The sequence below is a fragment of the Nyctibius grandis genome, chromosome 5 (assembly GCF_013368605.1).
Source record: "Nyctibius grandis isolate bNycGra1 chromosome 5, bNycGra1.pri, whole genome shotgun sequence".
NCBI classification, from domain to species: Eukaryota; Metazoa; Chordata; class Aves; order Nyctibiiformes; family Nyctibiidae; genus Nyctibius; species Nyctibius grandis.
Window position 1 is genome coordinate 78,571,933 of NC_090662.1, and position 12,738 is coordinate 78,584,670.

Here is a 12,738-nt window from a genome sequence, read left to right on the forward strand (position 1 = left end):
AGCACAAGCCATGTAGTCAGTATGTGAGTGGCTGCTATGTTGGTCACTTCTAGTCACAAAGGCAGATGGAGACCAGCCTTGCTTGGAACCAATTGAATTCAAACCTTCATTTTTCCTTCTTATGTACCAACTGTAGGGTTTTTATTAGGTTGCCTCTTTGGCTTCTAAAATCAGGAGAACTTCAGCTTTGGAGGCAGGAGGAAGGAAGGATTTATCATCTTCTGATGTGCTGAATTCAGCCTTTTTGGTAAAAGGTGACATTTTCCTTAGTTGAAAAGGCTGCAGAGTTCCTAGCTCATAATTCAAAGTCTATGGTTATGTTTAATTAGAGCGTGAGAAAGATGTTACAGCCAAAGGTGTTGTATACTCAAGTGATTAGTATTTTGGGTGCCTTGAGTTTTGGACTCAGTTTGAGAGATTTTACTTGAGGCCTGATTTTCAGGAAGCGCTAGGCATCTTCTCCTGAGAATCAAATTCTTACCAGATTTACGTTAGTAATTCAGAATCAACCGCTTTGAAAACATTAACTGTGGATGTAACACTTTCACTGAATTTCAATTGCATTCTTTAAAAAAAAAAAACCACCCTCAAAATAATTTACTGTATAGTGAATTTTACATGTGTATTTTTCTGGTTTTGATAGTATCTTCTGATACCATCCCATTTCTACTACCACAGGCCAGAAGATACAAAAGAAAAGGAAAACTGGGCTGTGGTAATGGTTCTGCACCTGTAATAAACCCAGGAGAGAATGCCTTGTCTATTCCACAGATCACTTATGATCACATTGAAGAAGAAGGCGGCAAAAAAGATGTGTCTTTCTACATTGATGAACCAGGAGGTAATTTACTTTCACTTATGTTCAGGGTGACATTTTTTAAGAGGCAGTGTAAAGTGAATTGAACTGATGAAGGGAATTTTCTGTGGAAAAAAAAAAAAAAAAAAATTAAAACTAATCAGTAAAGCAACATGCCTCAAACCAAGGACAATTGCATAACGAGAACAGGGGGACACAAATTGAAGGAAATATTTAGATTCATATGGTGTGAACATCAAAATATCTTTCTTTGTTTACTGAAGTAACTCAAGATTTTGGATATAGTGTTAATTCTACTTTTTTGAATTATCTCAGAGCTGTATGGAAAGCTTCCTCAGATCTACCCTACCTTTAAACTTTACCTCACATAGAGCCGGAAGGAAGGAAAATAAAACAGAAAAAATATCTTTATGTTTTTACAGCACCCTCTTAAACATTGTGCAAATATATTGTGCTGGAAGCAGCTAAATATTTTTATGCCTCTGTCAACCAAGAGGTTTTGATAAGTGTTTTTTCTTCATTTAAAATATTGCGTGTTGCTGTAAGTGGCTGTTGTATTTCAAACTGGAAACTGGCTGAATTTCATTGCTGAGCTAAGATGCTGCTGTGTTTGTAAAATTCTTTTTTTAATTAAGTTTGTAGTGGAAATGTGAGTATGAAATCATATTGTTTACTATAAGGTTTGGGTTTGGTTTTTTTTTTTGGAAAGCTAAGTTTTCCACCTTTGTGTTGATTTCCTTTGTCTGGTGGGGTTGGGGAAACTTGTGCTAGTTCTGGATCTGCTAAATCTTTATCTCAAGGGAGATTGTTTCTTCATAGTCTGAAGACTTATGTTCCATACCTAGAGGCATGCAAAGGCTTGCCAAGTTAACTGAGTATCCAAATATGCTGGCAGTAGTCAAAGGTATGTTATCATGTGGTGCTTTGACTTAGGTTTTCACCTGTCTTTTATAAACCTGAACATCAACTCTGTACAAAATTGCTACTCTTTCGTTACATTGAAGCTGACATGCAATTGCAGCCTGGAGAGAGTACGGTTGTAGTCTTCATGTGATGGTTTCTTTAATAAAAAGTACTTTAAATATTTTTGCACCCAGAGGGAGTATGTAGTGTCTTCTGTGTTCAACACAATCGAAGGTAGGAGTTTCAATGGGTTCTCTGACTTTACAGAGTTGCTAGATTGTATGTCAATGCAACCTATGTCATCCATGCTAGAGCAGTCAGGCAGATATGGAATAGCAGGGAGCTGAGAGCTGTGGCATATTGAGACATACCTGTAAAAGGCAGGAGCAGGGATTCTAAATCCACAGGGATTTAAAAAGACCTTCAAGCCCCTGCTTCATGAAACTGATAGCCAAGAACTACCACTGTGGGAGGAAGGGTTTCTTTCTTCTGCTGACGGAGGTTTCATTACTGCTCATGTTCTTCCTTATGTTTTATAAACTTATGTAAATCTTGTATCTGTCACTTTGAGGTCAGAATGCTCTTCAGTAATTATGGTATTTTAATTGTTTCCAGTGCTTTTATAGAGTTCTGGGAAAGGGAATGAAGGGTGTGATTCATAAAGTTACTGCTTTAACGGCATGTCTCTTAACAGAATACTATGTTCGTTCCCAGCATGTTTATTAGAGCTGTGCAACTTCCCTTGCTGACTATGTAATAGCAGATTTTGCTGAGAGTTTTGATACTGTGGTATCAGTCAGCAATGGACAGAAGCAGCAAAGCATTGTGTAACTTGTAACAGTACTGAAGACGGTTAAGATGTTGAGGACTATGTTTTCTGTATTCATGACTCTGCCAGCCCACATTTATTCACTTAATCCATGTTCCTTAAACAGTCATAGTTAGTCTGAGCAAAGCCCTGTGCATCAGAGGAAAGAGATTGAAAAAACAAACCTGTATCTCTTTCTGCCTGACAGCTTGGTAACAGAGGAAAATGAAATAATTTTTTCCACTTTTTCTGAAAATGTTTTCTTGTTGTACTTTTATTATAGCTGGTCTAATTTATTCTTCTTTGGAGAGACAGCCATGCATATTATTCCCTTACCAATTAAGTTTTATCTATTTTTCATTTTCTTTCATATTTTACCTTAGCCAGTGTAAGGAGTAAGTCACACTTCATTTGATTTTCTGATTTATTCCTTCTGTTGCAAAGCTTCCAGGAATGTAGTTGGCTAACTCGATTGCTCAATTGACTGAACATTCTTGACACCTCTCAAAAATTTAAATCTGATTTGTCTCAGTGAATTTCTCCTTGCCAGAATTAATAGGCTTTTATTCTTGGGAAGTGGAAGTACTAGGCTTCAAGCCTGTAAATGGGGGTATTTTTTCCTCTCTTTAAAAGCAGAAAGTAGAAAAGGCAGAGAAAATAATAATAAAAAAAGGCAATTGAAAAGGGCCATGCCAGCTTCTCTTTCAGTGTTGCTATAGTGGAATATTTTATTCATTGGTTGTAGGGGCTGGATTTTTTACAGATGATGGCAAGCTTCGAGGTTGAATTAGATCACTTTCATAGGCCTGACCTAGGAGGAGCAGAGTTGTTGCTTTACAGCAGCTCTTCTAGTCTGCTGGTCTGGTCAGGTGTGAGAGAGACTGTATGGAGACATGAAACAAATGCCAGGCAAGTGCAGGCAACAGAATAACAGTCCCACTAAGAAAATTCCTTGTTCTAGGCTGAAATAGACTGAAATTAAGTTAAAATTTCCTTGATAAAGGAGAGTTTTACCTTAATTCAAGAACTGCGTTGTGTGAGCACACCTTTTTTTCATGAAAACCGTGTTTTTCTTAGGATATCCTATTCATGAGTCTATGTCCACGCAGCATCCTCTTGGCTTACTCAAAACTTTCTTAGGAGGTATATCTTTCAAAGTTAGGCAAAAATGTTTTCCTAATCTATATGAAGAAGGTTTGAGGAATGGGAAGCCTTATAAGGCCTATAGAGATGATCGACATTAAGGTTTCTGAGATACTTGTGTATGTATAATTAAAAAAAATATATTGGATAGTGCATAATGTGGAAACTAAATCTTTACATACCATAAATGATGGAATCTTGAAACAAACACTTGATAACCTAAAACGAAAACAGTTCCTGACTTAGTTCTGCACCATGCCATGGGGTTTAGGGTGTGACTAATGTAAGAACTTGCAGGAATGGAAAGGCCAAAAGTCTTCCACAATAATAGTTTCCTCGATTGAAGTCAAACTTCTCAAAATGAAGAAGCTATTTAGAAAGAAACTAAAAAGGAACAGCTAAAGTAAACATGGATTTAAGAAAAATAATTCTGGAAAATAACTGTGATCCTGAAGGTATTCTACTGTAGTATATTCTTTTCATGGGTATCTGTTGCTTCTGCTGAGGAACTCTTTAATGCCAGGGCGTATGGTTTAACTTTTTCCTGTAGTGATTTAAAACCCTCTGATTTCATCCTCACTTGAGATTATAGCCATAATTGTCCTCTGTAGTCTTGAAATTGATCTTTACCTGTACTTCTCTCAACCATTGTGTACATACTCCCTGCAGCAGGTTCTGTTATCAAGATGACAAGACATATGAACTCTCTGGCATCTTTAATGTTCCTGTAAGATTTAAAGAAGGCAGTTAAGTATCAAGAAGATAATTACTTACGATAGCAAGAGTGAGTGGCAGGTCATAAAGACTGATCCAGATAGAAAAAAAAACAAATAACACTTGAGTATAACTGAAATCTTTTACATGCACTTGAGTTTCATCTTCAAATAACAGCTATTCACTGCAATGTATGCTTCTCAAAATTAACTGAATAGCTGTTTCATAATGCTTTTTATTAGGGAGGAAAGAATTATAAAATTGTGAAAGTTTTTGGACCTTGAAGGTCAGCCTTCTGGGACATCTCCAGCAGATGGAATATATTATTCTCTGTCAGTTATTGTAGGTTTTATACACAGCTCATTATTGTAAAATTTGTCAAAGTCACAAGACTCTCACAGTGATAAATGTCTGCTGGGGTGAACCCAAAATTCCCTATTTATCGCTGTGCTTTTTGGTTTGCTTTTTGGAGTTTCTTGCATGCTGACATATTCCCCTCCACCTCCCTCACCATATTTAAAGCAAAACTACACAAAACTACAACTTTTCACCAGGAGGGGGGGAGAGAACTGTAATTTTGGATGGCCCCCAGAATACCTTTGTAAGCCCTCTTACATAAAGTGTGTAATAGTGTTAGTGTTGATTTATTCTGTCTGTAATGCTAGTTTGGATGCTGACATTCCAGAATTCACCTATCTAGTAATGGGTTGGTTGTTCCTGAAAACTGGTTGCATTTCCGTTGGGAAAAAGGGCCACTTTCCCTCAGTGGCGTAGACGGATTACAATCTGCTGTACATATAAAGAAGCAAACACTTTAAATGAAGTGGATTCATAGATTCCAGTGCTGACAAGCTGAGTGAAAGGTGAGAAAAAACATGTGGCTAAAATTAACAGAATAAAGCAAACACCAAAGCTTTTGAGGGTCTGCATAACTGTCAGTAAATCAGAAAAACATAAATATAAAGATATGCTCCAAGTTAGCAAGAGAAAGTATCCAGATACCATGCTTCTGAAAAATGTCATGCTCTTAAGAAGGTGAGTTTAGCAGATGCTGGTGGTTTTGCAGCCCCATATTCAGCATGGGGCTGTTTATCTGCTGAATTTGTCAGTCAGTTCAGGACTTGTAGGTACTAATGGTACTTGTCTATGAGTAAGAATTGTGGAAACATAATTGTATGCCTCTGCCAGAAAGTTTTCAGTGTTTGCTGTTTCATCCCTGGCTGTCCTGAGCAAGAACTTTCAGTGAATTCTGTGGTTTATCTTCCATGACCAAAGTGGATGGTAGAACTGGGGATGGGGGGGTGGTGTAAGGGGGAGATGGAGGCTGAGAGAAAGAGAACAGCTGTCTCTGCCATACTCACTCTTACTCTGATTAAATCTGGCAGCTTTTGAGGTTTAAAAATTTATTTTTGTTCTGCATTTATTCAACTGATGTTCTACCTGATTTAGGACCAGAGTTTAGATCCAGTCATACCGGGCTTGAGCAGGACTTTGTACCAGATCATCCCAGAGACCATGAGAGTGCATAGTGAGAGAAGGTATTTGCAGCTCTCTCAAACTTTCTCTGATTAGTAATACCAGTAAAACTGAGTTCAGACTTTTTTAATCCAGAAAACATTTTTGCTCCATCAAAGACAGCACATTTAGATGAAACTTCATTTAGTTGAAAATGTTCTAATGTCATTTGTGATGCAAGACTGAATTTAGCTGTTCAGTAGCAAAAGAAAATTTCTCTGCATGGTAGGGAGACTTTATGATGACATTGGCTTAGGATAAGCACAAGGTGAATGACAAGTTTGTGCTGTAGAGTTAAAAAACCAAATGAACAACAGAAATCCTGTCCACCATGGACTTGTGTCAGTGGTGTTCGTGGTAAAGTTGACTATCAGAACTGGAAAGACACTATCAGCACAGCACTGGGGAAAAAAATAATTGAGTTGCAAAGAAGGGCATAACCCAGAATAGGATGTTTTGTTGCCAACAATTAATATTTGTGATAATTGTAGAACCTTAAAAAAAAAAAATCTAGAAAATTAGAGAAACAAATAAATTATATTTATGACTCAACACATTGCCTAATAATAAAACAAAGACAGCTTTTAAAAGTGAGATTAAATTGACCTAATCAATTGTATAGTTTTTGATAAGCTATTTCACGGTACTGATGTGGTCCTGATAATTTTTGCAATTGAATCCAGAATATACATTGTGATAGTCTTGCTGTGTAAGTCTCTGGGCAAGAGAAGGAAGGAAGAAAATCTAAGACCCTGTCATAGGGTGTCAAGGAAAAATTCAACTGTTGACCATAAAGGCAGGAAAACAGTTTTTCTTTTGTTATGTTTGAGCAACCAGCAGGATCTTCTTGCAACACAGGACCCTGTGGGGTTTTCCTGACATCTGTGTCTGAAGGAATGCATTGGAAAAACCTATTATTCAGCTAGGTCTTCAGTAGCCTTGGCACAGAAGGTGGAGCATGGAAGTAGAGGAGAGACTGTTCTACCTTTGAGCTGTACTGCTAGAGATTTGATCAAAAATATGAAAGGTGTGTTGGAGAGTAACCATAAAATGATAGACTTAGCCAGTCTTGGGAAGAAGAGAGAAGTGAAATAGTTATTAGACTTCAAGAATGGAAATTCAGAGTTAATGATAAGGTATGGTAAGGAAGCAAGACTAAGTGGTGTTTTGCTCAAAGCTGTCTTTATAAGCAAGAAGAAGCACACATTATAAAAGTAAAATAGAATTTAGTGCTGGTATAACTGAAATCTTGAGATCTGATCACTATTAGTCCATACCTATTACAAAAAAAAGAAACAAATGCAATATGTTTTTGCATATTTAAAAAGTTGCAATAATAGTAACAATACAATTAAAACTGTAACACATGCTTCTCAATTTCTACCTTTTTTCCTGGCATTTATCCTCCTCTGGGTCCTAAGGTTTCATTTTCTGCAGGGGGAGAAGGGGAAGTGTTACAATGAGTTGTTGAAATCTGGTGTCCTTCACAGGGAGGAATATGATGTTTTTGGTGATAGTTTCTTTTTCCTTTCCCGGTGTCCACTTGGGGTCACTTATAAATGTTTCCTGATACACTTTTACATATTTCTTCATTGGTGAGCAGCTCCAGGTTTCATCTGAATTTACCGTATATTTTCCCCTTTATGTATGTGAGATAGTATTTCTTTGTTCTCAGTTACCCTTAAAACCAGTTTTGTCTGCTCCAGGACTGTGTTTTTCTTTAACTGACCACTAGTAAATTGTTTATAGCTCTGGCGTCTCCAGTGCCAAGCCTATGCCCCATCTCTTATCTCATGCCTGTATTCCTATACACTGCATCCCGTGTCTCCACTTCTTAAGGCCTCTGATATGCTGCCCAGCCTGTTTTTCTATAAACTATGTCATTATTTAGTTGTGAATATCTCATTCTGCTAGAATAACTGCTGTTACTGCTGTAGATAGGAAACTGTGGGTGTACGACACAAAGATAAATGAAAGTAAAACAAGTTAGATATAGCCACCTGGTCAATTAGAGAAGTCATTGTCACAGCTAAATCAGTTAACGTCAGATCAAGAAAATTTTGAACAGAGCAGGCCTGGTGAGCCTCATTCCATAGGTCTTGCAAACTCAGTACAAAGCTTAGGCCCTGCCACTAGCAGTGCTAATACAGGACAATAAAGAAGAATTCAGGAGACATAGGAGCTCCTTAGTGAATTCACATTAATTTCCCAAGCTGTCACTTTTCCAAAATGTGGGAAAGATTGTTCCTATCTGGGTAAACTGTGAGCTTTTTTTGATGACCTAAACTTGAGATGAAAATCTATGCAGAATGGAAGTTTGGCCCAATTATTAAACATAAAGTGTAAAGAAAGTAATGGTGTCAGGAAAGAGTTAATGCTTTTTTATTTTTCACTGAAAATTAACACTGTATTTGCTAAAATTGACACTAGAGTTTGTGTCAATTTCTATTACTTGGCTAACAATTCAGTGAGGAGCAAATCAAGTCAGAACAGAAGAGAAAAGATTGGGAAAGATACACTGAAGTCAGGTTGCTTTTAGTTATCTGGGCTTGCAAAGCAAATAGCTGAGGAGTAAGGGAGTGATCAGAAACAGCCTGACAGCCACTAACAGGATTGATAGGAGGCTGGTGAGATGCATGGGTCTATAAAAGGGCATACAATGCATGCTTTGAAAGGGAGGAAAGGCGAAATTTCAAATTCTAGGAAAGTCCATTTCCTAGAAAAATATTGGAATGATCAAACTATTTGTGAAAAAACAGACAGTAGGAAGGAAATAAATAACATTTAACAAGAATTGGTCAAGAGCAATCACATCAGATCATGTGGGGTATCTTTCTGTGATGAGGCAATGTGTGATGTAGACAGGAGAGAGAGAGGCAGAAGACAGTTTACATACTGATTTTAGTCACCCTTTCCCGTCTCATCCTTATATGTATGTAAACACAGGATCTGGATTATGGCCTAGAAAACTAGTTTAGGCTACCGTAAGAGGGATGAAAACTTTTTGGAATATGATAGTTAACATCATTACCAGCGGTTCACTGTTCAACTGAGAAATGCGTTTAGAGAGGTTTCTGAGCTTGGTGCTATCAAATAAGCTTATCAGTGGGTTAGTTCATGGACTAGAGTGGAATTTTTATTCAATATACATTTGGTATCAACTCAGAAGTGGCTGAGAGCACTTTAGAAGCCAGCCTGTGAGCCTGTGAACCTCCCACAGGCAGCAATGCTCATGCAATTGGCTCCTGTCTCATGTTCCCCTGCTAGTCCTGTATCTCACTAATTCACTGCAGTGATCTGTCTCCACACTTTTGATATCAAGTACAAAGGCAGCTGCTTGACCTGATCTCTGGTCTATTAACCAGCTGTTTATGGTACATGATGCCACAGTGTGGAAAAGATAAGCCTCTCACTGCATAGCACTGGGGGATACGTTGCGCTCAAATGAGCCCTTGTAGGCAGAGCCTTTTCCAGTACAGCATAGCACTGCAGCACCTGCCCTTCTCAAGGTCATATGACCCAAATTATTTTGGGGAAGTGAGGGCAACCTTTGGGGCGGGGGGGGGAAGGCAATTTGGGATTTAAGGTTTCCCTTTTTTATGGAAGGCTTGAACTCTGGTTAGGACCATAATTGTTCTAATACTGTTCTAATTAGTCAAGTAACTTTTAATATTAAAAATTATAATTGTGCCTTAGGGAATGGGGAACTAATATATCAATGGAGGTTGCCTGGGGAAACAGTCTATGAAACTTAACTTTAAAAGCACAAATAAGTATGTGATACACAATTTGGATTTTTCGCACCACTGCTACTTTAGAATCTCATCTTTTTGTTAAATGTTTCAGTGAGGTAGCAACAGTCTCACTCTAGTGCAGCCCAGAATACAAAACACATGGTCTAACATGCCAAAGAGCAAACTCCAAACAATGGTAATTTAATTTCAAAATGCAAGGTAAACCTCCCTGCAATCCAGTGGATAAGAAAAGGGAAGGGGGAAAAAATCCCCCAACTTGCACTTAAACCAGTGGTGACATACAGAGCATTTTTAGTACTGTAGACTGTGAGGTTTTCCATTGCAGTTTACTAGTGACTGTGTGGAAGTGAAGGCCTTTTTTGGGCTACCTCAGAGCCTTCTCACTGAAGGTGATGAGCACGTACTTCATCTTATAAACAGGAATAAGGGCACCTTTTTACATTTCTTCCAGGTTTTTATTTTTTGTGTGTATGGATTTTGTAAAAAGCCAAGGATATCAGCTTTTGCCTCAAACTCTGTTCCACAAGAGAAGTAGAGGCCGCTAGAGTCTCTTAAAACAAGAATGGAAGGCAACGTCAAAACTCCAGCATGTAGTAGTGAGCTGTTAGACTGCAATGGAAACCCCGTTTTGGTGTTGAGGCTGTATGTAAAAGGCTCGTCCTGTTGAGGAGGGAGCACTGAATGAGTCAGTGTTCCTGGATTCTGTTCCTAGCTCTGTTACTGATTTGCTATGTGACCTTGGGCAGACAATTAACTCGCTGTGCTTCAGTTGCGTCATCTGTTAAATGAATATGTCTTGTCTCTGTCACAGAGATATTGTGAGTCTTAATTGTTTATGAAGTGTTTTAAGACTGATACAGCATTACAAAAGTGAAGAATGCTATTAGTCAATGCAGTATTAAACATAGGCCTACTCATTTATTTATTGCTAGCATAAACAAGGAGGAGTAGTAATCGGGAATGTCAGCTTTTGCAGGAAGAGAAGCTGATTTTTGCAGAAAATGTAGTGAATGATCTGTGGGGAAAAGAAGATGTGATTTAATCCAGAATGTAAAGCTACTTTTTAGCGACAAAAATTTGTTCTTTCTGACAGGAATGACAAAACATTATTGTGGGAGATCAGAGCACCATAGTAAAAAAAAATTACAGCTTTTTTGACTAGTCCTACTTAAATGGAGAAGTAGGTGCTAGTAAATATACTTTTCATCTTGAATATGTGACTTAATATGGCTTGAAAAACATCTATTTTACATATTTTACACTGTATGTCAGCTGGGACAGCTGAAAAGATTCCAGAATTGGAAGTAAAATAAACTCTAGTTCTTTAGGGAACGGGGTGGGTGTGGATGTGTGTGTGTGTGTGACACTGACCATTACTTAAAAAAAATGAAGAAGAAAAAATTAAGTGTCCTCTTATTCGGTTTTGCTCCCTGTTTAGCTACTCAGGTGTTAGCCACTTCCAAACGATTTTAGTTTGCTTGATATGTCTCTTCACATAGCACATAGTTTGCAGTCTCATAGAAGGTGCTTGGAAAATAAGTTTGGTATTCAGGGGTACATAGTGTTCTTTCCAGATTTTCCCCACCACAAATCCGTGGGAATCTTTGCTTTTACTTCCGTAGTTTGGAAATGCTTCCATGCGCTGCCAGGAGTAAGTGCTGTGATGGAAAATCTGGCCTGTCAACTTGCCTAAAGATATATGCACAAGGGACTCTTGCACCTTTCTGTCAGTTTAGTACTATGTGGTGTAAAAAACACTGTATGGCTGAGTATAAATAAAAAGAGAGAAGTCTAAAAAATAAAGCTTTGTTTCAACCTCTGTACATGGTAAAAACTGACACATTGCAGTCAATGATCTTTGTTTTTTTGCAAGTAAAAGTTCAAGAACTCTTCAGAGAGGGATAGCTAGGCAATCCTCACATTTGAAGTGGTCTTGTTTACTATTACATTGTGAATCTTTGCACTTGAATAACTTCGAATTTATACCTGCTGCATCTATTGCTGGCTGTGATTTTTTCTTTCTGCTGTTTTCATGAGTGTTATGTATGAGAACCTGAAATCGATACACTTTGCTGTCCTGTTTGAAATGGGTCATTTGGGTGATGCCAGTATTGCACTGAGCTATGATCTGATGTAGTGACACTTCAACGTTTTCCTGTTTTATTTCTACTTACTCCAGCAGAAAGTAGTATATACAATGAGAGTCGCTGTGTCTTAGGGATGTGCATAATTGAGTAATTCCAAAGAGATACCTTTTTTTATTGTTGACCTTCTTCCTGTTAATTCTGATCTGCGTAAGATCTGACAGACTGGAGATAAAAAGAATTAGTGGCTCTGAAGACTGTCCACAGTCTTTGTTAATCATGAAAACTTAGGAAAATGGGTACTGCATCATGTGTCTGCCAGTTAGAGGTAGTCAGAATTCTAAGTGTTTTTCATGACTATTGCAAAAAAGAAAAGCAGCTGCTTGTCATTTACTTAACCTTGCTTGGGCTAAATTTAATCAGTGGAAAACATCTGGAACTGATTCCCCTTCAATTTAGAGTGTCCAGTAATCTGCTATGTACATACAACTGGTGCACCTATAGCATTAGAATACTTGGCTAAACAATCTTTTGCAATATTGTTATCCCTTGTAAAGAAAAGAGGAAGCAACAGTAATTTCCTAATGAGCAAACATTTGCAATGTTCTGTATAGGTTGCGTTGTTCATTGATTTTTGTGCAGCTGTTGTATGAAATCTATTGATCAGAGTTAATAAATTTCTAAGTGAGTAAGACTGCTTATTTGTATTGATTAAAATTGGGCCAAATTCTGAACTCTTTAGCATTGCTTGACTACAGCTGATGAAAGAATTTGACCTTTTTTGTTTTTTTTTTATAGAATGCAATGTTGAATTATGAGCAGCTTTGAGGATGTAAAAAGCTTATGCCTGTGATCTATGAGTGGTTTTGCTTAAAATTCGTAGTCTTTCCTGCAGAGTTAGGATGTTGGACTTTTATAGTGAGCTATTGATATCTGCTTTTCAGCTGACTTTTCTGTTAAATAAAACTAAAGGAATCACTGAATTGAATAGTAATACTG

At 37.7% G+C, this 12,738-nt stretch overlaps 1 protein-coding gene across 1 annotated transcript in view; it reads left to right on the forward strand.

Moving 5' to 3' along the window:
* The window catches only part of LOC137663876 (potassium voltage-gated channel subfamily KQT member 1-like), a 526,688-nt gene that overhangs the window by 71,756 nt on the left and 442,194 nt on the right, over nt 1–12,738 (forward strand). Inside the window, exon 10 of the mRNA XM_068401506.1 lies at nt 679–841. Coding sequence (XP_068257607.1) covers nt 679–841 — 163 coding nt within the window. The remainder of the gene's footprint in view (nt 1–678; nt 842–12,738) is intronic.